Source organism: Panicum virgatum, chromosome 1K (assembly GCF_016808335.1).
Source record: "Panicum virgatum strain AP13 chromosome 1K, P.virgatum_v5, whole genome shotgun sequence".
Classification (NCBI taxonomy): Eukaryota; Viridiplantae; Streptophyta; class Magnoliopsida; order Poales; family Poaceae; genus Panicum; species Panicum virgatum.
This window is the reverse complement of record NC_053136.1, coordinates 1,015,684-1,040,643: the sequence shown is the minus strand read 5'-3', so window position 1 is coordinate 1,040,643 and position 24,960 is coordinate 1,015,684. Positions and strand designations below refer to the sequence as shown.

The window sequence follows — 24,960 nt, the reverse complement described above, 5'->3', positions numbered from 1 at the left end:
TTTCAAAAAGAAAAAGGATCATAGCCATGCTCGTTCCTCTTACATTTATCTTTCCTATACTTCATTTTTTAATAGAATATCGTAATCGGCATTAAATAAACCAAGAAGGAGAAGGGGTAAGGTGTATGTTAGCTCAATCAGCATAATACTGCGAGCTGATTTAGTATCCCACACTTGCACACTTCTTCATTTTCCCTGCAAGGAAGCAGCATTTTTTTTCGCGACCGAAGGAAGCAGCATTCATTTTACGATTTGAGCTAAAACTTGAAAAATCTATGTAATGTCCTCCCATGATATTTGTGGAAAAACAGTGACTTGGTGAGGACTGCAAGAAAATGGAACCACAAATATTTCTGACCACCATTGAACTGAGGAATCTAAATAGTCTGCATTCTCAGTTTATTATACTGAACCTAACCCAAGCCATATTCAAGGGGGGAAAAACCAAACCTGTCTCCAAATACTGACCCTGAAACACGCAATAGACATCGGTTGGTATCGATAAGGCATATGACAAAACAAGCATCGGTAAATAAAGACAGAAACACCATTGTATACCAATAAAGTAGAGGCAAGTATGCAAATTTGTTTGGGATTATAATTGCAACTCATTACTGTCCTACATAACAGCACAAATACTGACTCAATCCTTTTCATTTAAAATTCTATGTCCTGACATGCTACTAGTCATGTTACATCAATTAATGGAGTGAGCCTTGTGAAGAGAAGGACGTTATAGCAGTCAGGTGTCTCTCTTGCACATCAGGTTATCAGCTCTGCTGAGAACCATCTTTGCCATAAACAGACAGCCCTTCGTTTTCAATTACTCCTTTGAGAATCAAAACTGCTGCCGCCTTATCGAGATTCTTGTTATATCCGCCACAAGCAAATGACTGGATGCAATTTGGGCAACCATCCAAGTTGGTACAGCAGCGTGTCGAAATAAGTATAAGTTGTAAAGCGGCAACCAGCAGCTCCCCAAAGAGCAGCTTGACCTGTGATGCCAAGCCGATGCCACCGGGGTGTTTGTCGTACAGCAGAATTCTGTCAGGAGCTTTAGAGGTTTGTTGAGGGTCTGCACACTGTGTCCCGAGATCAGAGGTACTGCACATCATATGCAAAGGTAATATAGAGTTAAATACGCCAGCGGCCCTCGAACTTGTCCTGAGGTGCCACTTAAGTCCACGAACTTGCAAAATCGAAATCTAGCACCCTGAACTTGTTAAGTTGTGCCACTTAGGTCCACAGCCCTTAATATGACGCCATGTGGCATGAATATATGCACAAAACCCCTCTAAAATTAATATCTTCTACCTTCAGCCCCCTCCCTCCCGTTCTCTCTCTTTCTCTCTCCCCATGCCTCCCCTGCTTCGCCTCGGAGCTCGCCGCCGCCGCCCTGCCTCCTCGCCTTCCACTGGAGCTCGCGGACGCCGCTGCCCCCCGAAGCTCGCGGACGTCGCTGCCCCCTGGAGCTCGCGGACTTCGCGCTCACCGCCGCCCCTGGAGTTCGCGGCCGCCCCCCTGGCTCGCCGGTCGAACTCGCGAGCCATGTGCGGCGGCGACGGAGCTTGCGGGCTTCGCCCGCGCGGCCACGGAGGAGGTCGTCAAACTCCCCCACTATCTCGCCACTACCTCCGCGCCAATGTAGCCCCTCCTCGGCACGCACGACGGCGGCGGCGTTGCTTGCGGCTCCTGCACAGGCGGCGGCGGCGGAGCTCGCGACCCCCACACGCGCCGCGGCAGCATGGCTCGCAGCTCCCGCGCAGGCGGCGGCGTCGGAGCTCGCAGCCCCCGCGCCGCGGAGGCGTGGTTCACGGCTCCCGCACAGGCGGCGCGTCGGAGCTCGCGGCCCCCACACGCGCCGCGGCGACGTGGCTCGCGGCTCCCGCGCAGGCGGCGGCGTCGGAGCTCGCGGCCCCCACACGCGCCGCGGCAGCGTGGCTCGCGGCTCCCGCGCAGGCTGCGGCTGCGGAGCTTGTGGCCCCCACACGCGCCGCGGCGGCATGGCTCGCGGCTCTCGCCGCCGGGGAGGGCCGAGCTCGAGGATGGGAAGGGGGAGGGGGAGGGGGCGGGGGAGGGGGAAGCAGGAGGGGTTTGTGTCCCTGCTCGCCGCGAGCTAGGGAGGAACGGCGTCGGCGGTGGGCGTCGGCCCGCAATCCTCATCCTCGTCGCTGCTGTTGCTGGGCCCGCCATGGACACCGCCGCCATGGGAGAGCGGAGGCCTCCGCCAGCGCCGCCCCCATGGAAGGGGGTGGAGGAGGGAGGGGGCGACGGATCCACTTGGGTCTCCTACCCCAGCACCACAGTCCTCCCCCGCCGCGGAGCTTGGCCGCCGGCGCCATGGTGCCGCTGCCGCCATGGACATGCGGAGGAAGGGGCCTGACCGGAGGAGCCGGCGTGGCCGGAGGAGGAGCCCTCGCGCGCTCGCCCTCTCCCCGTGCACTGCAGCTCTTGGCCGGCGAAGGGAAGGAGGAGGGGCGCGCCGGGACGGAGGAGGAGAGGCGCGCCGGCAGTGGGAGGAGCGGCGCGCAGGTCGGCGGCTCGCCGGAGGTGGGCGTGCGGCATGGAGGCCGGCGGCTCGCAGAGGCAGGCGCGCGCTGTGTGCGGCAGCCCTGCCTTCTATCCCTCAAGGATGTGAAGGTAGAAGACGATAAAACTCAAAGGCCTTTTTGCATATATTCATGCCCCTTGAAGGGGTATGGACCTAAGTGGCACAACTTAACAAGTTCATGGAGCTAAATTTCGATTTTGCGAGTTCGTGGACCTAAGTGGCACCTGGGGACAAGTTCGAGGGCCGCTGGTGTATTTAACTCGGTAATATACTTAGAAGAGCATGCGACGCAGCATGGACACCACCTTGAAATCCCAATTGCCTTTGCTCGATGGCTGCCCTTACCGATTTGGGAACACTAACCCAAGCAGCTTGAGTGTCGAAGGAGTATGAAGGCAAGTCAAGCTTAATGCTGTCAGAGAACATGTTGTTCGATTTCCAAACCCGGTCAACGCAGACCCATTCGGTCGTCACCTTGCAATTGTTTGCTTGAGCAGTTGTCCTGACCATGTCAGTTTTAGATGATGCGCACATAGGAGGCAAAGCAACATCAGCTTCAAGGACAGTGATCTCGCTGTGGTCTCGAATTTTAGTGTAGTACTTCAGATCAGCCACCCTACAGTAAGCTGTCTTTGAGGAGTGATCAAGCCTCTCAACTAAGTAGCTGCAGCCTTGATGCATGTAAACAGCACCTTCATACACCTGAAAGAAAGCCTTGCTCTCCTCAATCTCCTCTAGCACTCGATAACCTTGCTTGTCAATCACCTTGTACCGATCGTGTTCGATTGCTCGTATGCTCACTGTACGCGAAGGGCTCTTGTCAGGTCCAACATATTTCCACACGCCAGAATCTTCAGCCTGCTGATTGTTCATCAGGCATCCTTTGTCCTTCAGTGTCACCATCGCACTGTTCATACCAGAACCAAAGTATCTCTCATCGTGCTCCGGACATAGCGGCTTTTCGAAAGCAGCACAGGCAAGATGCTGCCCCAGGACCTTCTGATTCTGCGAATCGACCTGGCAATGCTCAACCGGCTTGCCAAACAGCTTCTGTGGGAAGTTCATGAAGTACTGATCCAGAGCACCCTCGAAGCCAACATAAACAGCAATGGACTGCTTCGATCTCCGTCCAGATCGCCCTGCCTGCTGCCAGAAGCTAGCAATGCTTCCGGGGAACCCGAGGTGCAACGTCGCGTCGATGTGGCCGACATCGATCCCGAGCTCAAGAGCGTTGGTCGCCGCCACGCCGCGTAGTTTTCCCCCAAAGAGGTCAGCCTCGATCCTCCGACGATCCTCGGCGACATAGCCACCGCGGTACACGCAGATGGAATCCGCGAGCTCCACCGACGTCTCCTCGAGGATCTCGCGCGTGCGCGCGAGCACCATCTCGCAGAGCTTCTTAGTCTTGCAGAAGGCGATGCCGCGGAGGCCGTGCTGGACCATCTCGGCGAACAGGTAGGAGACCTCCTGTATCGGGCTCGGGCGCCTCTCCTGCGCCCTGGCCACCGACGGGTTCCACAGGAGGAAGAACTTGGAACCGCACGGACTCCCATCGTTCTGGACGAGCTCGACGTCGTCGAGCTTGGCCAGCTCCATGACGTGCTCCCGGGGGTTCGCCAGTGTCGCGGTGCAGAAGATGAACTTGGGGCGGCTGCCATAGACATCTGCGCAGATGCGCTTGAGCCTCCTCAGGATGAGCGCGGTGTGGCAGCCGAAGGCGCCCTTGTAGGAATGCGCCTCGTCGACGACGACGTACTCGAGATTGGAGAGAATCCTCCTGAACTGGGCGTGGCACGACAGGATGGACATGTGCAGCATGTCCGGGTTGGTGATGAGCAGCCGCGCGGCGTCCCTGACCTTGGCGCGGTCCCTCATCGGAGTGTCGCCGTCGTAGATGCCGACGTCGAGATCGCAGCGTCCGCCGCCCTTGGTGGTCATCTCGAGCAGAGTCTTGAGCTGGTCCTGCGCGAGCGCCTTGGTCGGGAAGATGTAGAGCGCGCAGGACGTGTAGCCCGGGCGCGAGACGGACTCGAGCACCGGGACGTTGTAGCAGAGGGACTTGCCGCTGGACGTGGAGGTCAAGGTGGAGACGACGACGTGCCTGGCGCCGGAGACGGCGGCGTCGATGGCCTGCGCCTGGTGGGTGTAGAGCCTCGTGACCCCAATGGCGTGGAGCGCGTCCCTCGTGGGCCGCGAGAGGTGAGGAGGGAGCGGGGAGAAGGACGCCTCCCTGCCGGGGATCTCCTGGACGTGCCTGACCTGGCCGTGCTTCCCGAGCCCCTGCTTGAGGTGCTCCACCATGGGCGCGGGGCCCAGCGGGTGGGCGGCGTGGCAGTAGAAGGACGGCGAGGCGGGGTTGGTGCTGGGCACCCTGGCGATCTTGCCAAGAGGAGGAGGAAAACTTTATCCTCTTGTGGTTCGGAGCGGCGGCGCTGGGCGCGGTGGGCTTGGGGGCGAAGGGGATGAGGGAGATGAACTCCCCCAGGGAGAGGTTGAGAAGAGCGAGGTTGGCGTGGAGGAGGAGCTTGGCGCCGCGGAGGAAGAGGTGGAAGGCCGGGGCGGCCTGCGCGGGCGGGAAGGAGGCCCGCAGCGCGGCCTTGAGGTCCCGCACGGAGGCGGACGGTGGTGGTGCGGCCGTCGAGCGCGCGCACCGGGAGCAGGCACTTAGAAACCTTTGCAAGCCACGGACTGGGCCAAGTAAGTGTCTTGGGCCTCCGGGTTTGTTTCCAAATCCCAGTAGGTTCTTCTAGGCCTTAGAGCCGGCAATTTCAGTTTAGTGGGCTGACGAGAGCGCAAATAAGCCTTAGGCCTTAGGTTCTTGTGCATTGGGCTTCTTCCCGACGCACCTGTACAACAATCTCTACATTCCCCCCTTCAAAAAAACGAATTTGTACGATTCCTGGGAATTTTTTTTACTCATGGATTTGGCATTGACAGTGGCTTAACTTTGAATATGCAACAATCCGGAATTCTATGATGCTACTAGTCCATAGGAGGCAGTGCTCATATCTAAATTCACGGATTGCATGAAGGGTTAGCTAGCTCTGAATTTCTCTGATGATGCTGTTGCTTATTGTAGCCTGGAGGATAGGAGTAAAGTGTGCCAGAATTTCAGCCGTCTGCTGGTTTCCTGCTGCAGGACGATCCAAATGGAAGGGATAACAGTTTGATGCACATGTCATGGCGTGTATGTGTTGCAGTTGCGTGTTTGCGGCAAGCATATCGTGCTCATGCATGTGTTGCCGCCACCTGCTGCCGATGGATGATTGATCCGTCATATCCATCGATTTGGGTTGGTTCCAACTAGAACTAGAACTAGAACTAGCTCCACCGATCCATGGACGACGATACATGGAAATGTCAGCAACATGCATGCTGCTTGCTGATGCTCATGCTTGCTGATCACTGACAAGCAGGGGCCCAGTCCAGTTGGACCCACATGGAAGTGGGTGGCACGCATGCGAGGCAGTGCTGGAGCAATATTTCCTGTGTTAAAAATGCATGCATCTATCATCACAGCGAAAAGGTGCAGTATACTTTGGAAGCTGCTTAGCAAGAGGGTTTCACATGCATGGTCTCCAACCTCATCAGTTTATTATCGTTGCCTGCTGCCTATCTAATATCCATCCATGGGCCACATGTGCGCATGTGGCTTACGCTTACCTTATAGCCAATTGCTAGTGGCCGGCTAGTAGGGTGGTGAGGCTGTTCATAAGCCAACCGAATATCATTCCCCTTCCCTCTCCATGATTAATCTGCATGTTTCCCTCCATGATTACTAACTTCTCCATGTTAAATGATTCCGATATATATTTCTTCTGCTTTTTTGCAACAGTAACCTCTCTTGATTTCACATGCAAATTCCCTCTACTCTAATAAATCGATCTGTACTTTTTCCGTGGGCATGTATAAGTCTGCTAATTTTTGTACATTAATATTTCTAGTGGAAGGAATTATCAGGATTTCTTTAAAATATTTCTATGACTGCTAGTAAATACATACTAATTAAGCTGGAATGCATTCTGTGTTTTCCTCATTTATCAAATATCTGTACAATGTGACATTGTAACTGTATAATACACAATGTCAGCTTAATAATGCTATATCTGTTAAGCCAAAATTTCAACTTGGTTGTGTACAAAGGGAACCTGAACCTAACAAATAAAGCTGACAGCAGACACCAAAGATGAGATGTTATATGTTCCATCCACCCAATGCAAACCAACCCTTCTCCTGCATGAAGCGGCAACAAACTTACATAACATGGGAAGATTCTCGTGCCAACGCAAGGGTGGCAAAACTCTCACCAGCTGATCTCCCACTGGCAACATGCGCCCCAACTAATCTTCCATAATTCATAAGGGAGAGCTAGCTTTGTTTATTACTTGACGGTTGCATTAGTGCCGTCTAGCCTGTTCGATCTGTCCTTAATTTGATACTGCTTCTGAATGATTGATGAGAGAATAATTGCCAAACAAGGTGAGGTAGAAACCAGCAGCAGGGAATGAGTCGAAAACTTCAGGGATTCGTTATGGTTTTGACTTTTTAATCCAGGGATGATAGGACAGGAGTCCTGGATCGATGGTAGCTTTGTGCTGTGGAAAACTCCTCGAGTTGCGCTAAAGACAGTGACATCTCCATCATGTCTATTGAGACATGTTTGTTTGTTTATTGTCCTCCTGTCGGTTAATAAACGTACGTGTAAGGAATTTATCCAGTATTACAAGTTTATGACTCAAGTCGACTGATACTGCTACCATGCATCTAATCAACTAGCTATACCCAGTGGAAAACTGGAAACTTACATTAGTAGACGACATGACAAATTGACAACTCGATAAATGCATGAAACTTACTAACTGAAAGATTTCGCAAGAAGCCGGTGCAAAATGATTGAGTGCCGCATGGATATTACAAGCAAAGAAGGCTGGCTACCTAATGATGAGAGAATGTCACTACAGGCTAGCATAACCAACTTTGAGGGATCTTTTGTTTCCTCAACACACCACACTCATGTCTGCATGATTAAGTTTGGTTGGAGCCAACAGTTGCTTAAATAGCACAGCACGCCATTGCATGACCTGATCATCTCTCCATCTTGAGTACGTTAGCCTGCACCCTCTAGCTCGCTGCACATCAAAGTCTGCATAGCTAGCTCAAAAGTTGATTAGAGCATATGCATGAGACCCTATAAACTGCTTTGGTTTTTGTTCCCTACTCCCTAGCTAGGCTTTGTATTAATTCAGCCGTTTTGATCAAGATGTGTTTCTAGACGTTTTGGTGCGTTGTGGCACATTACTTTGGATACTGGCATTCTGATGATGATTTGTGCCACATACATCAAAGTGGAGTAGAAACACAAGTTCAGATCCCTTCAATGTATTGTAAAGCGATAGTATCACTTCAGTGCCTCCTCGGTTGTCCAATGGTGTGCTAAATTGTCATGAACTCAGCATTCCTCCAAGGTGCAACAATCAGATTTATCGTTCAGAATTCGACATTACAAAATGCATGGTGCATAAAGGTACTGAGGTTAAGCCTAGCTACCTTATTTTTGTTTCTGTTTCTTTCTTTCTTTCTTTTAAGAATAGCAAATATAAAAGACCTAGCTATGCAAGGCATTCAAACTCCAGAATGATGCTATTAAACAAGAGCATTGTGTCCTTTTCCCCCCATTTCGGCATTTCCTGGCGATCAACATTCTTTTGCTTCCTGTTTGTCTAACCTTCAATAGGTTATTCGCTTCTGATCACCATTAGTAAATTGGCACCATTTACAAGTTAATTGCTAGTTACTAATTAAAAGGCTGAATCAGTGTCTATTAGCTTCCAAATGGCCTATAACATTACAAATATTTCAGTATTCTCGTAGGGGTGGCATCCTAGGGCCTATATGCCTGTACTCATGGCTCTGAGCCTCTGAAAGCACAAGACTGACAGATTTTGTAGAGTATCAGCTAGGGCTTCAGTCCTATACTAGAGTCTAGAGTTTACAGTATAGAAAGCTAGCGGATAGCTAGTTGATACCATCCGTAGTGCCAGTTGGTAAAACAAAGACCATGAAATCAGCTTGATACTTGATAGACCGCAATTACTTGGTTGTGGGTGTTCTTCTGTTCATGTGCGAAATGTTTGCTTGCACTTTTGCCTTGCTCAGTGTTTGTACCACTAGACCTCTTTTCACTAATTGTGTTTTCCATTACGATCAACTGGTCACACTTAATTAATTACTCGGATGGCAGAAGGAAGCTTCAACAGTTCAATTCTCGGGATGCCAGTTCCCTCTTTTCTTATTTCAAAGAACTTCCCTGTCTGCTCTATGTTCTAATGTTTCTTTCCCTGTGTAATGATCATGCTACTGTTGTGACGAAATGATCAGATATGAACAAGTGCATATGGCAGCCTTGCAGGCCAATTTTACTAATCACTTGTGGTTCTTTCCCTGAGTGCTGCAGCCTTCTAAATGTGTCAACTCTGCTTTCTAATTAACCCATTTAATTACGCTTCTAGTACCTATGTTGCCTTCCATAGATGCAGTTGTGGTGACATTCTACTGGGGGCATGTGCCCAGCAATGTACCAGCAATCCTCTTGTCAGAGAACAGAAGTAACAGCAGCTGCTACTGCCCACTGTCACAGGAATGATTAGCATAAATTTTATTTTAACAAGGTCAACTTGGGCAGCCTTAACACATGCACCACGGTACATACATATCCCCCAGGACGGGTAAACTTTCTTTAATTTTTATGAAGGACATGTGTCCAGATCTTAGCTAGGGTGCTTGAATCAGGGCAACACCAAGAACATACCCTCTTGTCTCCCTTTGGGTTAACTCTATTCTGCAATGGAAGCATCATGTTCCTCTGACTGGAAAATGGCATAGTATTAACACTGCTTGTTTTGCTAAAAATCGCAGTACCTGTTATTGTCCTAATGGCTTCTGTGTGTATCGCAGAGAGTAGGAACTAGCTCCTACAGTCCTACTGGTATTCCTAGATCAGGATCAGTTGAAATGTTAGGCCAGCATCTACACAAAATGGAGAAGCTGACCTGTTTCAGAGCTTCATAAGCAGAAGCTCCCAAAGAATAGGCCGTACGAATACCCAGTTTACTTACACCAGGTCGGTCTCTGATTATTAGTACTACAAGTAATCAGACCCTGAAAGCTAGAGCAGCTAATCGACTGTCTGCAGTGACAGAGAATGTAAATTAAGCATGCTATTAATCTACACTGATCATATGGGGGCAGGCACAAAGTAAAAGATTAAACAATGCCACATTGCCCAAAAGCAGGTTGGAAAAGCCATGACTTTAAAACACATTCCCTCCATGTTCCATGTTCTCATGTTCCATCCTCCAGCTCCGGAACCCAGCTCACATTCGTTCACTGGGTGAGGTGTCCAGGCACTAAACAAACAACATGGTGGCATGTTAAGAAATGCCAAGAAGATTCATTAGATTATTACATGCTTTAACCAATCTTCTAATGAGAATGATATAAAGCCTTTTCTGCCATCTTCATCTTCTAGCTAGCTGCAGCCTCTGCTCCTCCTGCAGATGCGGTGTCAGTGAATTAGCTAGGCAAGCCAGACAGTGCCTCTGACATGGCGCAGCACTAGAAACAGCAGAGGCCCCTGCAGCCAGAATAGGTGCTAGAAGCAGCTGACTGATTTCAGCTACCAAAAGCGCTTCTAGGAAAGTACTAGAACATTCTTTCTAATGGAAGCAAGAGCGCCAGTGCTGGTCCTAGCACTAGCAGTGACAGTACTGCCCTTGATCTTGGCCACCGGCGTTGGCGCGGCCGGCGGCGACGAGCGGGCGGCGCTGCTCGCGCTCAAGGCGGGCTTCGTTGACTCGTTGGGCGCGCTCGCCGACTGGAAGGATGGCGGCAGGGCCTCGTCGTCGCATTGCAGCTGGACCGGCGTCGGGTGCAACGCCGCCGGCCTCGTCGACCGCCTCGACCTCTCGGGGAAGAACCTGAGCGGCAAGGTCACCGACGACGTGCTCCGGCTGCCGTCGCTCACCGTCCTCAACCTCTCCTCCAACGCGTTCGCCGTCGCGCTGCCCAAGTCTCTCGCCGCGCTGTCCAACCTCCAGGTGTTGGACGTGAGCCAGAATTCCTTCGAGGGCGCGTTCCCCGCCGGCCTCGGCTCCTGCGCCGACCTCGTCACCGTCAACGCATCCGGCAACAACTTCGTCGGCGCCCTCCCCGCCGACCTCGCCAATGCCACCTCTCTCGAGACCATCGACCTGAGGGGCAGCTTCTTCGGTGGTGACATCCCGGCGGCGTACCGGAGCCTCACCAAGCTCAGGTTCCTGGGCCTCTCCGGCAACAACATCACCGGCAAGATCCCGCCGGAGCTCGGCGAGCTCGAGTCGCTCGAGAGCCTGATCATCGGGTACAATGCGCTCGAGGGAGGCATCCCGCCGGAGCTCGGCAACCTCGCCAACCTCCAGTACCTCGACCTCGCCGTCGGCAGCCTCGACGGGCCCATCCCAGCTGAGCTCGGCAGGTTTCCGGCTCTCACCTCGCTTTACCTATACAAGAACAACCTCCAAGGCAAGATTCCGCCGGAGCTCGGCAACATCTCCACACTCGTCTTCCTCGACCTGTCCGACAACCTGCTGACGGGCCCGATCCCCGACGAGCTATCGCAGCTGAGCCACCTCCGGCTGCTCAACCTCATGTGCAACCACCTCGACGGCGCCGTGCCGGCGACCCTCGGCGACATGCTGAGCCTGGAGGTGCTCGAGCTGTGGAACAACTCCTTAACGGGGCAGCTTCCGGCGTCGCTCGGCAAGAGCTCGCCGCTGCAGTGGGTGGACGTGTCGTCGAACTCCTTCACCGGCCCCGTGCCGGCCGGGATCTGCGACGGCAAGGCGCTCGCCAAGCTGATCATGTTCAACAACGGCTTCACCGGCGGGATCCCGGCCGGGCTCGCATCGTGCGCGTCGCTGGTGCGCGTGCGCATGCAGAGCAACCGGCTCACCGGCGCGATCCCCCTCGGGTTCGGCAAGCTGCCGTCGCTGCAGCGGCTGGAGCTCGCCGGCAACGACTTGACGGGAGAGATCCCCGGCGACCTCGCGTCGTCGACGTCGCTGTCGTTCATCGACTTGTCCCGCAACCACCTCCAGTATTCGCTGCCGTCGAGCCTCTTCACGATCCCGACCTTGCAGAGCTTCCTGGCGTCAGACAACATCATCTCCGGCCAGCTCCCCGACGAGTTCCAAGACTGCCCGGCACTGGCGGCGCTGGATCTGTCCAACAACCGGCTCGCCGGCACGATCCCGTCCAGCCTGGCCTCGTGCCAGAGGCTGGTCAAGATCAACCTCAGGCACAATCGGCTCACCGGCGGGATCCCGAAGGCGCTCGCCATGATGCCGGCGATGGCCATTCTCGATCTGTCGAGCAACTCCCTGACCGGCGGCATACCGGAGAATTTCGGGAGCTCGCCGGCGCTGGAGACGCTGAACCTGGCGTACAACAACCTCACCGGGCCCGTGCCCGGGAACGGCGTCCTGCGTTCCATCAACCCCGACGAGCTCGCCGGCAACGCCGGGCTGTGCGGCGGCGTGCTCCCACCGTGCTACTGGAGCCGCGACACGGGCCTGGCGGCGCGCCCCCGCGGCAGCGCGCGCCTGAAGCGCATCGCGGTGGGGTGGCTCGTGGGGATGGTCGCCGTCGCCGCCGCGTTCGCGGCGCTGCTCGGCGGGCGCTACGCGTACCGGCGGTGGTACGTGGACGGCGCCGGGTGCTGCGACGACGAGAGCCTCGGCGCGGAGTCCGGCGCGTGGCCGTGGCGGCTGACGGCGTTCCAGCGGCTGGGGTTCACGAGCGCCGACGTTCTGGCGTGCGTCAAGGAGGCGAACGTGGTGGGCATGGGCGCGACGGGGGTGGTGTACAGGGCAGAGCTTCCGCGCGCGCGCGCCGTGATAGCCGTGAAGAAGCTGTGGCGGCCGGCGCCGGTGGACGCCGGCGACGCGGCGGCGGCGGCGAGCGAGCTGACCGCCGACGTGCTCAAGGAGGTGGGGCTCCTGGGGCGGCTCCGGCACCGGAACATCGTGCGGCTGCTGGGGTACCTGCACAACGACACGGACGCGATGATGCTGTACGAGTTCATGCCCAACGGCAGCCTGTGGGAGGCGCTGCACGGCCCGGCGGAGAAGCGGGCGGCGCTGGCGGACTGGGTGTCGCGCTACGACGTGGCCGCCGGCGTGGCGCAGGGGCTGGCGTACCTCCACCACGACTGCCACCCGCCGGTGATCCACCGCGACATCAAGTCCAACAACATCCTCCTCGACGCCAACATGGCGGCCCGCATCGCCGACTTCGGCCTCGCCCGCGCCCTGGCGCGCACCAACGAGTCCGTCTCCGTCGTCGCCGGATCCTACGGCTACATAGCGCCAGGTAGGTGGTTTTGAATTCTTGGACAATAATCGTCTTGATGAATGAATTCTTTTGATGAATCCATTCAGCAGAGAATGAATTAATTAATTCAACTAAGTCGCTTGATGCTTGTGCAGAGTACGGGTACACGCTGAAGGTGGATCAGAAGAGCGACATCTACAGCTACGGCGTGGTGCTGATGGAGCTCATCACGGGGCGGCGCGCGGTGGAGGCGGAGTTCGGCGAGGGGCAGGACATCGTGGGGTGGGTGCGGGACAAGATCCGGAGCAACACGGTGGAGGAGCACCTGGACGCGCACGTCGGCGGCCGCTGCGCCCACGTCCGGGAGGAGATGCTGCTCGTCCTGCGCATCGCCGTGCTCTGCACCGCCCGGGCGCCGCGGGACCGGCCCTCCATGCGCGACGTCATCACCATGCTCGGCGAGGCCAAGCCGCGCCGCAAGAGCGGCGGCGGCAAGGACGGCAAGCAGGACGCCGCCCCCGCCGCGGTGGTGGTGGACAAGGACAGGCCGGTGTTCAGCACCACGCCGGACGACTCCGACTACGCCTAGGCGCCGCGCCATAGCTTACTTAGCTGCAGCACATGCTTCTGTGCTTCTTTCAGTTTCAGTGCCTGTTAATGATTTGTTCATGTACCTAGATTTTGATGCTGCAGGGTTTTGAGCCTGTCTGTAACCTAAAAAAATCTGCTGTGAAGATTAACTAGCCGTAGATCATGGAGATTATTATTAATGTAAGCAGGTGAATAATACGCTCAGCAATTTTTATTATTCACATATCACATATATATCCATATAAAAGAAAGAAAGAAAGCAGACTCAAAGGAGCATGCCTGTTTTTGGCACTTGTGTGATGAACTGAAACTGATGATGCTCAGGCCCTCTCCAAATACAAATAGTGCTACTACTATTTTTTGGAGGTTCTAAATTTGGCTTGCAGTAATTGGCAGTGGCTCAAAACAAATTAGCCTGACACTTGTCGAGACTTGCAGCTCCTGTTCGGCTCTATATAAACCGAGCGCTGCAACGACCTTCAGAGAAGTAGTAGTAGTTCTGAAAGCTTGAGCAAGCAGATCATCGGCGATGTCGAACATTGAGCAGTCCTTCCAGGCCGGCAAGGCGCAAGCCGAGGCTGAGGTGAGCGTTTGCTTGCTGCCTACCAAAGCAATCCTTATGCCCATGATCCATGTGTATGTGTGTGCGCAGTGCCAGGCGGAGCACGCCGCGCAGTCCGTCAAGGACGCCGCCGGCGCCACCACTGCCGCCACGGCCGACGCCGCCGGAGCTGCCGCCGACACCGCGCAGCTGCAGCAGCACCGCGCCGCCGACGCCGTTCAGGAGGTATATCGGAATTCAGATGCTGCTGCATACTTGTACATCTCATTGCCGTGTAAAATGTAATCCCCGTACACAACGATCGTGCAGGCTGCCGGTCAGGTGGCGCACACGGCCGAGGGCGCGGCCGCCGCCGTCAAGGACACAGTGGCCGGCGGCCACTGATGAACCCATCTACTGATCTACAAATTCAAAATGGTGCATGGCCAAGGAGGGTTCCTGACGCGAAGCAAGGAATGACGATTATTGATTATTTTGTTTCTATCGTTGTTTATTCTATTTTATTCTATTTTACTTAAGTCAAATGCTTGAGGACTTTGTTGTTCCGAGCTGTATCACATTAATTTCATTGGAATTTTTTTTCATAACTTCATTTAAAAAATTAGATCTCAACTGGCTTTGCCAGAGGCACTACACTCTGCATCTGTCAAACTAAATCCGAACTATCTGGAAATAGTTGGAATTTTTGGAGACAGCATTGTAAAAGTAGTATACTCGTAGGCTAACAATGCCATAAACAATAGTACACTGCATTCTACTCTTCATCTTCAATACTGACAAATACAACCTTTTATTCTTAACTAAAATGCAATTACCTCGTATGCGTCCATGACCGTGCCATCAGCATGATTAGTCATCAGGACTACTTCAAGTTAACACATTAGCTATACCGATCTCACAGTTGATAAAGACAGCTAATGAGCACAGGCACAACTGTTTGCAGGGTTAGCTGTGCACTAGCGCCACAAAACATTGAAATTTCTGTAATGCATGCACTGCTCACCAAGAAAGATATATTAAACCATGGAGCAACAAATTCAGATGTTCGTCTGACTTGAATTTAAAGAACGACAAACCAATACTTCCATAGTAAGTCTAAATAGTTCGGACTGTACAACTCAGCCAAAAAAGGTTCCAATTTCTAGCTTCTGCGGTTCTTGATGGCAACATCAAGACCTAGTTGGAAGCAGCAGCAGCCTTCTTGGGGGTAGCCTCGGTACCTGATTAGAGGTAAGCAAGTTATTGAATTGGAGATGGTAACAACTCCGCCTTCATGTCCACTCTCAAGGATCAAGAAATGAAGTCACGTACCTTCTCTGAAGTTGCTCTTGAAACGGCGAGGCACGTGTCGGAGGTACCTCATCCTCCCGGTTCCAGTGGTCTTGCGCCGGATGGCCTTCACACTCCAGTTATCTGGAAAGATGAACTGCTATGTTAGCATAGAGCTCATCAAGTTTTTGGACAAATTACCACAAACTAAATAGGGAGCAGAATCAAACAGCTTAATCAACAGGGCTGCAAACAAAACCCAAATAGATGAACAAATGAAACAAAAACAATTGAAGTCACTAAGAAGGTAAAGTCAAAAGAAAAACATACATAGTTTATTCCATTCCATAAGTGAGATTGCAAACAGAGCCCAAAAAGATGCTGAGGTATCATCAGAGACTTAAATACTTGGGAATCAAAGGAGTATAACTCCATCATATTGTTGCAGTTATTTTAATACTCATCATTTGACAATGCAGGATATCACAAAAAACACAACAGCACATTGCAAAGAAATACATCAAAATGGATACAGAATAAGCAGCGCTATGAGGCTCAAATTAGTACTAACTGCTAGAAATTTTCAAAGAAAGCAGCAGCAATAATCAGACTACAGTGGTATCATGCTGCTCAAAACATGAAATGTCTTCTCATTAATGCCGTAAAACCTATTTTAGGTCTGTATGAGAATAAAGACATGGATAATCATTTTGATTCAAGACAAAAAAACAAGAGGATAAAGGAGGGATCATCAGAGACTTAAATACTTGGGAATCATAGGAGTATTACTCCCATCATATTGTTGCAGTTTATAATCATCACTTGATCCTCAACAGTGGAGACAAAAAGGTATTTAGATGCAATGGAAACTTGTACAATGAAACAGATGTATAATCTGAAACATTTCCAAAAGAGTGAAGCAGCGAAAGTGACCGAATAAATTGGGTGAAAAACATGAAACCAGTGAACAACTAATATGCAGCTCAGAACATGAAGCATCTTCTCATCAATGCAATTGCATCTCTGAAGTCTGACATGCGAATATATTTCATGATTCATCATAGCATTTGGTAAATCAGGCAGCAAAGAGATACAGACAATAAAGTAAGGTATCTAATCGAGAGCAATGTCCAAACAAGAAAGCCATGAAGAGAATATGATTGTGCCGTGCCACGGAATCAACATTTGGCAGAGAGGGATCAGGTGACAAACATTGTTGTCGGTCACGGATTATCAGAAACACGGACCAATGTTCTCTTCATCGTTTCCCTCGAGATCGAATCCAGCATATATATAGTAAACATAAAGCACATAATAAACAGGAGTAAAACAAGAAACGGATATGCATATATACCTAACAAGTAAAAACTAGGCAACTACCAACGGGTCATCAAAGTTAAAACTAGATCCAGGCTACATTCCACATCACAGGGTTGGTGACCTCAGATGATCTGCCACCGTCAAACAGCAATGAGGTCAAACCCACGCAGCTCGCAGAGAGAAAGACTAAACCTAGGTAGATCTAGCAGAGGGGGAAACGGAGGCAAGCGGATCTTACACTTGCGGATGCGGGCGGCGGGGTAGCCGCAGGAGGAGCAGGTGCTCTTCTGGAGGTGGAAGCTCCGGCGGCCGCAGCGGATGCAGAGCGTGTGCGTCTTGTTCCGGCGCTTGCCGAAGCTGCCCGTACCCTTCCCCTGCAAAAATCACGGGCACCGCGACACGGAGCAGCACGTTAGCCAGACGAGAGAAGACACAGACGGAGACGGAGGAGGAGGCAGCAGCAGCAGCAGCAGCGCGGGCGTACCATTCCTGCGTTGTTGCTCCTCCGCTCAGCTAGGGTTGGGAGGAGTGGCGGCGTGGGGAAGGAGGGGAGTAAAACCCTAGCGCTTTATAGCGGCAGACGGACCCGGGGCTGGTGAATGGGCCGGGCCGCCTTTTCATCGACTTGTATGGGCTTTCACTGGCTCGATGGAGAGGATACTGGGGCCCAACAACAACATCAACGCATCGGCCATGGTAAGCACAAGATCGATGGGCGCCAAGAGGAAGAGGAGCAGCTCACTCCCATCAACTAACGCATACTACTCCCGAGCTGATGGGCGGCGAGCGTGCTATTGCACTGGTCTCGGCCTGGATCCACGCACCGGCATGTACAAGGTCGTCCAGGCCTTGTACCGATCAAGGGACCGCACGAGCATGGGGATGGAGGTGTTCACCATTGCAGGTGTTAATGATCACGGTGGATGCTTCATACCTCCCCCTTGGAAAAAGATTAAGAATGATCCCCCCTACCCTGCTCGTAGATCTTTTACCGGCCGGCCGGCCTGAGCATCAACGGGTACATCTTCTGGCGCATCGCCAAGCCGAAGAAGCTTGATGCGCAGCCGCGGCCGCAGCCGCAGCCGCAGCCTCCGCAGGGTCTCCTCCACCTTAGCTTGGAAGATGAGGAGTTCGACATCACCGGGCGGCCGGATCCGTTGGACCCTGCTCAAGATGATGTCTTTCTACTGGACGTGCTGCGTGGCCGGGCCCGGGAGCTGTGCCTGACGGCCAGCAACACTGACGAGACGATGCTGACCGTCTGGACATTGCCGGTCGCCGTCGACGGCAAGGGTCACGTACCCGCCGTGGGAGCGGCGCTACTCCATCCAGGTCTCGGGTCTTTTCCATCCGATGGCTCTTCCTCCTTGCAGCAGCGGAATCATCTTGTGGCAAGCAGGTGCTATCTACCGCTACGACGTGGCAACTCGCGAGCTGAACACATTGTGTGAGATGGACCGCATGAGGTACCAGGGTCGTAGGGAACGGGAGTGGAAGGATCTCTTCAGCTTCGACGTCAAGCCCTACACCGAGAGCCTCGTCTGGGTCACCAAGACTCCAAGAGCCTGCCGGGACTTTGAGTCGGGCGCGCCATGAGAAGAAGCAGCTAGCCTGTGCTGCATGCATGTATCTTGCTTCTTTTCTGCATTTGTGTCATCAAGTGCAAACGGCTTTGTATATATGTTGTAATTTCGTTTTGAACTTTCGGGTTTGTATATAGACGATTAGACGTACCAATATAGAGCCTGCAAAATGCATGTAGACACTATGATCGGAACCTGTTCTCGAAGGCACATTTTAGTATTGTTTCCAATAGCGAAGTTCCAAACAAGGAGTTTTTTTTTTAAATAAAAAATAAGCCGAGTGTATCATCAGCAACGTACACTCTTAAAAAATAAGCTGAGAAAATCGTTTAGAAAAATATTCTTTCTTGTAATAACCGGGCGGATTTGTTGCCGTGAGGAAATTAATTAAATCGTGAAACAAAGTTGAGCTGTCTGATATTCTCTCCGAGTCCGACATGGATACCGAAGCCGTCACTTTCTTGGGTTTTTTTCACATCATGACGGTTGCCGATATTTTATATCACACAATGCGCTGCCAATGTCTTTGTTTCTCTTTGGCAGAAGATGGGCGCCAAGAGGAAGCGGAGCGCACCATGGCTTCCTCCCGAGCTGATGGAAGAGACTGTTTGTTAGAGCTGCAAAATTTGGGTGAGCAAATGTCCATTTAAAAGTTCACTTCTAAATTTTACTCACTCAAATATGGGTCTCCACTCCAGCAAGCTGAGTAAATTGGGCTTCTATTTTTATGTAATGGAGGGGTTGCTTCTTGAAAAGGAACAAAGAAGGGGGCTTCTTTGGAAAAGAACCTAGAGAAGGGGGGTTTCTTTAAAGAAAAGAAAGGAGGGAGGGGGTTCTGGGTAAAAGTGCCATTTTCTTCTTCCTCGGGACAGAACAGGGGAGGGGGCATGGGGCGACCTGGGGCATGGCGGCGGCCGGGACATGGGGGAAAACGGAGAGGAGAGCGAGGGGGTTCGATTCCCCTCCTCACCTTCTGCAGCTACGCCGCGCGCGTACGTGCATGCAGTCATCGGAGCGGTCGCACCGCACGGGGGAGCACGGCCGCGTTTGCACGCGCGCCCGGGCCCGGGAGAGCAGAGCGGAGTGGAGCCGCAGGGAGCGCGCCCCGCCTTGGCCTTGCACCGCGCGCGGCGTGCCTGGGCTGGCATGCAGCGCGACCCCGCCGGCGCTCCTCCGCCACAGGTAGGGTTGAAAACGGACGGAAATATTCCCGTTCCGACCCGTTCCGTTTTCTATTTTTGTCCATCCGTTTCCATATTTGTGGGATCCCGTTTCCGTATTTACGGAAGTAGAAATGAGGTTTTTCCGTCCGTTTCCGAGGAATCCCGTTTTTACATGGAATTGACCCGTATTTATTTCGTTTTTCATCCCATTTTTAATCTACATAAGAAATGTCTAAAAATTGATATGTACAAAAACATATCAATCACTAAGTATGCATGTTAACATATTAACACATGGCATACTAGTGAATATTGGACTAATAACTTTGTACGTGTATATTATTTTGTGACTATGTTAATGTATGCTCGAGAATATTTGATCGCGTTATTATTTCCGGCTCAACGTCCGTATTGGTTCGTTTCCGTACTTCCGCGTAACCCGATCCCGTTTCCGTACCCGTATTTTCCGAACCCCATCCCGTTTCCGCCAAAAAATATAGAAACGGAAGTAGAAATGAGATTTTTCCGTCCGTTTCCGTCCGTTTTCATCCCTAGCCACTAACTCTGGATCCAGATCGAGCCGCGAGCTCCGCCTCCTCGCGATTCCCCCAGGGTCCCCGTCAAGGCTCCCGTGGAGTCAAGGAAATAAAAAAATCAGTGGAGCCCGAGTACATGATGTACGATTTCAGCGCGACTAGGCATGAGGGGGGAGACGTTAGTCTAGATGGACAAGTGCTGGTCCAGAAGGATACTTTTCGGTATTTAGGATTGGTGCTACAAAAGGATGGCGACATTGATGAAGATGTTAGGCATAGAATTTCAGCTGGCTGGTTGAAATGGCGGCAAGCTTCTGTCATCCTTTGTGACAAGAGGGTGCCATAAAAGCTAAAAGGCAAATTCTATAGGACAATAATTCGTCCGGCGATGCTATACGGTGCTGAATGTTGGCCTACAAAAAGGCGACATGTCCAGCAACTGAGTGTAGCAGAGATGCGGATGTTGCGGTGGTTTTGCGGGCACACAAGGAGGGATAGAGTCCGGAACGAAGTTATTCGGGATAGGGTCGGAGTGGCACCAATTGAGGAGAAACTTACCCAGCATCGGCTAAGATGGTTTGGACATGTCCAACGAAGGCCTCATGAGGCGCCGGTGCGTAATGGAGTTCTTGAGCAGGTCGATAATGTAAAGAGGGGTAGAGATAGACCTAAACTGACGTGGGATGAGTCGGTTAAGAGAGACCTTAAGGATTGGAATATCTCTAAAGAGATAGCTTTGGATAGGAGCGCTTGGAGACTAGCTATCAATGTGCCTGAACCTTGAACTTATTTCTTTCGGGTTTCATCTCTAGCCTACCCCAACTTGCTTGGGAAAAAAGACTATGTTGTTGTTGTGGAGCCCATAGTTGGCAGTCCAAATAGAGGGGCACCAAATTGGGGAGTGGGGAGAGAAATTTGGAAGGCCTACCAAAATAGCAGCCCATTTACTCTTCCCGTTGGAGATTGATTTTCGATATCCACCGACTAAATCTTCATATAGAAGCTCGTTTGCTCTCACTGCTGGAGCTGCTCTTACCGAGATCCTTGCGTGGCTGCCTGTCAGATCCCTCCTGCGTTGCAAGTCCGTCTGCAAGGCCTGGCGAGACATCATCTCCGATCCCATCTTCATCCGGGAGCACTTTCGCCACTCTGAATTTGATTACGACTTCAACCAGTGCTTCTCTTACTGTGACGGCCTGGTGTTTGCTCCCACCGGCAGCTGGCTCTATGTCTTCAACCCGGCCACCAAGGAGGTCCTCAGGCTGCCAGACAGCGGCCGGAACAATCTGCTCCCAGGCCGACGGACCACCTTGTAACAATCCAAATTCAATTCAATTGGAAATTCAAAAATTAAAGAAGAATCTTACACGTGGACCCCACCTGTCATACACCCACCTCCCTTCTCCCTGTGCTGCACGTCGCAGTAATGGCGGTCTCCCGAAGCTCCCCGCCGTGCGTGTCGTCGTGGAGGCCGATCCCGGTTTTCCGGCCATCGGTGAGTCGCCAAGTCGACCACGGCCCTCTCCCCGAGCTCGCCACCTGCCTCACTGCCTTCTGCGCCCTCGGTTCCTTCCCTTCCTCCTCCCTTGGTTGCCATGGACACAGAGTGAGCGAGCTCACTGTCTCCAGCCGATTCGCGAGCTACTCTCCATGGATCCCAAATCCACCGCAACCGAAGCTCGATAACCTTCCTAGCTTCCTTCCCAACCCCGCCAAACCTAGCCCCGAGCCCCATCTCGTCGGAAATCAGTAAATCCCCGGCCGCCCGCCATTGAAGCCGCTCGGAGCTCTGGTCGCCGTCGAACTCCCTCGTCCGATCATCGATTTCTTCACTTGACGGCTCAAATCGACCCTAGGTGAGCCACTGGTGCTCCTGCTCTCCCCGTTCCCTCGCGTTCGCTTGATTTCCACGCTCGTTCCACGCCTTGCCGCCGTCGGCCGCCGTGCTTGCCGCCGCCGCACGCTGCGCACCACGATGCGCGCCGCCCCCCGCCACCCTTGCGCGCGCCCCAGTGCCGCCCTACCTCGCTGATACTCGCACCCCGCAGCCCCGCCGCCGCTTGGCCCTACCGCCGCCAGGAACGGCGAGCGCCGCCGCCGCCGCATCACCTCTGCGCCGCCGCCGCCGCGTCGCCCCCCCTGCGCCGCGAGCCTTCCGCTGCCCGGCGCCGTGCGCGCGCGCGGGCCTTGCCTGGGCCGCGGCTGCGCCCTGCGCGGGCCGCCGCGGGCCTCGCCCCCCCTGCGCCGGCGAGCCGAGCGCCATGGCGCACGCCTGGACAGACCGCCCTCCCCTGTTTTGTGTCACTGGCCGATGGGGCCCACAGTCAGGGGTAGGGTTAGTTAATTTCTTTAGTTGTGCTGAAACTTCAAAAATGTGTCATAATTCAAGGAAAAATTCGAAAAATATGAAATAAATTTTGTTGGATTTGTTAGAGTAAGATCTATGGAGGAAAAATATCCACAGTGGCAAAATGACCTTTTTACCCCTGCAAGAATTTAGATTGTGTTTAGTCTTGCTTAATTAGTTTCTATAGATTTGTTAATCTAAAAATTATGAAATTTTTGCAGTAACTTACTTTAAACATGAGTGATCCACCATAAAATTTTCATACTCATAGGACCTAGTTTAGTATATGAATATAAAATGTAGCCAAATTTAAATATGTGTATAGGAATAATAATATTTTTACATGTAAACTTTTGTACAAATTATGAAAGGCAAATAATAATGTCTTTGCTAGTCATATTTTATTTTATAGTAAATCATGCTCTAATTTGATAATCTGTCCTCTAATTGTTTCTAGCACTAGTGCTAAAGTTAATTATCACCATATTTGCATCCTTTTAGGTAAATTGTTAATTTATTTAATATTTATCATCTAATGGCAAAGTCATGTTGGCATTTATTCATTGTCTCATATGCATGCAATTTACTCATTGTCTCATATGCATGACATATAGAATCCGCGACCGAGGAAGTCGTGTTCGAGGTGATCGCGGAGCCGCAGGAGCAGACGGAGCCAGTCCCGCAGGAGTTTCGTGACGACCCGGCCCAAGGCCCAGTAGACACCAGCATTGAGCAGCAGCCCGCAGGCAAGCCCCGGAGCATAACCTACTATTTTAACTTATGAAATGTTATAGACATTACTTGATTATGCATTAAGTTTCTAGGCATTGGATGAAACCCTAGTTGCATGATTCTTAGATTCCATTGGTCGGAGTACTAGTATGTGTATGTTGTTATCCCTGCCATGCTAAAAATAGGATTCGGTAGAAGACGAGTAATTTCCTATTACTCGCGAGATATAGGATGTCTTTATGTTTTGATTATGGAATGTTGGATTATGGGGGAAAGGAAAAGAATTGGAGACCGGACGGGAACCGTCTAGCCCCGTCTGTGTCGGTTAAGGACCGTACCGTTGTCGGCCCTGCTGATCAGGTTTGATTTGTACTAACCGCATACCGGGAGTAGGAGGTAGTCGAAACCGGCAAGTCAAGTACTGCCTTGCTTCGAAAGTACAGGAACCCGCACCCAACTCCTAGGGCGAGTCGAGTAGTCGCGGAGAATTGTGATGCAGATGTTTACTTTTGGTGGTCTCACGTTGAGCTCGGCTGACCATATGTCGTTGGGCTGGTTCCTGTAGTTCGAGGCGGGGAGGGGAATGGTTGGTATGTATAGTCCGACGGGGCAAATACGTGCCGTGTTGGTTAGGTCCACCTTGCAAGGTTAAATCGGATCGATTCGCCGTCAGTCGCTCGCGGACATAAGCACCTTGATCTCCGAGTCACATCGTAGTAAGAATATGGAAGGGAATGAGATGATCAGTATAGTTGAACCTAATCAATTGTTTTTCCACACTGATTGGTATAGAAATGCAAACCATAGAAAATAGATATCATTCCTAATCTTGAGCTAAAATATTGAAAGTAAGGACTCACTCTTATCTGCTTTTTCCGCAAAACAACCCACAGCCAGAAATCCGTGCATGTCTAGATAATGGGCTATGTATACCCATAGCCGGGTAAGTCTTGCGGAGTATTAGTATACTCAGGGTTGTGGCTCAAAATATTTCAGGTCAGTATGAGGTAGACTTCTGCCCTTGTTGTGCTAAGTTCATCCAGCTTGGCGCGGATGGTTGGGAGGTGGCCGGACCAGATGCTTAGTCATTGCTAGTTTCCAAATCACACACCCGTGGGCTGAGTGTGTGATTCAATACGGCACTTCGTGTATTATAAACGTTAGGTTTCCTATATCGGGCTTTGTTTTAAAATAAAGTCGCCCTTGTATATTGTTTATGTAATTAAACCAGGGTTGTAGAACTTAATGTACTCTACTCGGTATTGTAATCGTATTTTCATGTACTCATCATGTTTGTACTACCTGCGCTCACCTTCGAATGGGACTACTGGTGTTTGTTTCGATCAGAATGTCGGTTTCGAAAGGACTGTCAAATTAAACCGTTAAGCCAAATGTACCTGATGTGTTCAAATGATGGTCATTTAGCTTAATTTGAGTTTTAATTTGGCGGTTCTGTCACACACCTGCTATTGTAGCGGCCTCGGCCTCGATCGGCGCACTGGCAAGTACAAGGTTGTCCAGGCCTTCTACCGGTCAAGGGATCACACAAGCATGGGGATGGACGTATTCACCATTGCAACTTTGCAAGCAAAGATGGAGCCATTTGGAGGGAGATTGCGAGTGATCCTCCTTACCCTGCTCAGAGATCTTTTACCGGCCTGAGCATTAACGGGTACATGTTCTGGCGCATCGCCAAGCCGGAGCTTGATGAGCAGCCTCAGCCTCCACGGGGTCTACTCCACCTTAGCCTGGAAGACGAGGAGTTTGGCATCATCGGGCTGCCGGATTCATTGGACCCTGCTCAGGATGATGTCTTTCTGCTGGAAGTGCTGCGCGGCAGGGAGCTGTGCCTGACGGCCAGCAACAGTGACGAGACCATGCTGACCATCTGGACACTACCGGTGGTCGTCGACAATGGTGAGGTGAGGGCCTGAAGAA

General features: G+C 52.0%; 4 protein-coding genes, 3 non-coding genes and 1 pseudogene across 7 annotated transcripts; 3 read left to right on the top strand and 5 right to left on the bottom strand.

Annotated features, from left to right (window-relative positions):
• Nucleotides 1-678: 678 nt before the first annotated feature.
• LOC120647600 lies at nt 679-5,733 on the bottom strand (annotated as a pseudogene).
• A 4,130-nt stretch (nt 5,734-9,863) lies between these two features.
• On the top strand, nt 9,864-13,733 carry LOC120695045 (MDIS1-interacting receptor like kinase 1-like). The gene is made up of 2 exons (XM_039978393.1): nt 9,864-12,958; nt 13,075-13,733. Exons 1-2 carry the CDS (start codon nt 10,270-10,272, stop codon nt 13,506-13,508), a joined length of 3,123 nt encoding a protein of 1,040 aa, XP_039834327.1. The 5' UTR covers nt 9,864-10,269; the 3' UTR covers nt 13,509-13,733.
• A 306-nt stretch (nt 13,734-14,039) lies between these two features.
• Nucleotides 14,040-15,195, top strand: LOC120694950. Its single transcript, XM_039978316.1, has 3 exons — nt 14,040-14,093; nt 14,163-14,297; nt 14,382-15,195. Exons 1-3 carry the CDS (start codon nt 14,040-14,042, stop codon nt 14,454-14,456), a joined length of 264 nt encoding a protein of 87 aa, XP_039834250.1. The 3' UTR covers nt 14,457-15,195.
• On the bottom strand, nt 15,051-17,286 carry LOC120694872 (60S ribosomal protein L37-1-like). Its single transcript, XM_039978215.1, has 4 exons — nt 17,146-17,286; nt 16,900-17,035; nt 15,384-15,485; nt 15,051-15,292 (listed from the first exon to the last, which is right to left on the bottom strand). The coding sequence occupies exons 1-4, from the start codon at nt 17,146-17,148 to the stop codon at nt 15,249-15,251; spliced, it is 285 nt and encodes a 94-aa protein (XP_039834149.1). The 5' UTR covers nt 17,149-17,286; the 3' UTR covers nt 15,051-15,248.
• On the bottom strand, nt 15,729-15,814 carry LOC120658179. Its single transcript, XR_005668541.1, has one exon. It is a non-coding gene; the product is annotated as a small nucleolar RNA Z199 (small nucleolar RNA).
• Nucleotides 16,088-16,170, bottom strand: LOC120658172. Its single transcript, XR_005668539.1, has one exon. It is a non-coding gene; the product is annotated as a small nucleolar RNA Z199 (small nucleolar RNA).
• On the bottom strand, nt 16,321-16,411 carry LOC120658205. Its single transcript, XR_005668549.1, has one exon. It is a non-coding gene; the product is annotated as a small nucleolar RNA R64/Z200 family (small nucleolar RNA).
• A 1,958-nt stretch (nt 17,287-19,244) lies between the features above and the next one.
• On the top strand, nt 19,245-24,684 carry LOC120647594 (F-box/LRR-repeat protein At2g43260-like). The gene is made up of 3 exons (XM_039924442.1): nt 19,245-19,426; nt 20,944-21,255; nt 24,486-24,684. Exons 1-3 carry the CDS (start codon nt 19,245-19,247, stop codon nt 24,682-24,684), a joined length of 693 nt encoding a protein of 230 aa, XP_039780376.1.
• The last annotated feature ends 276 nt before the right edge of the window (nt 24,685-24,960 follow it).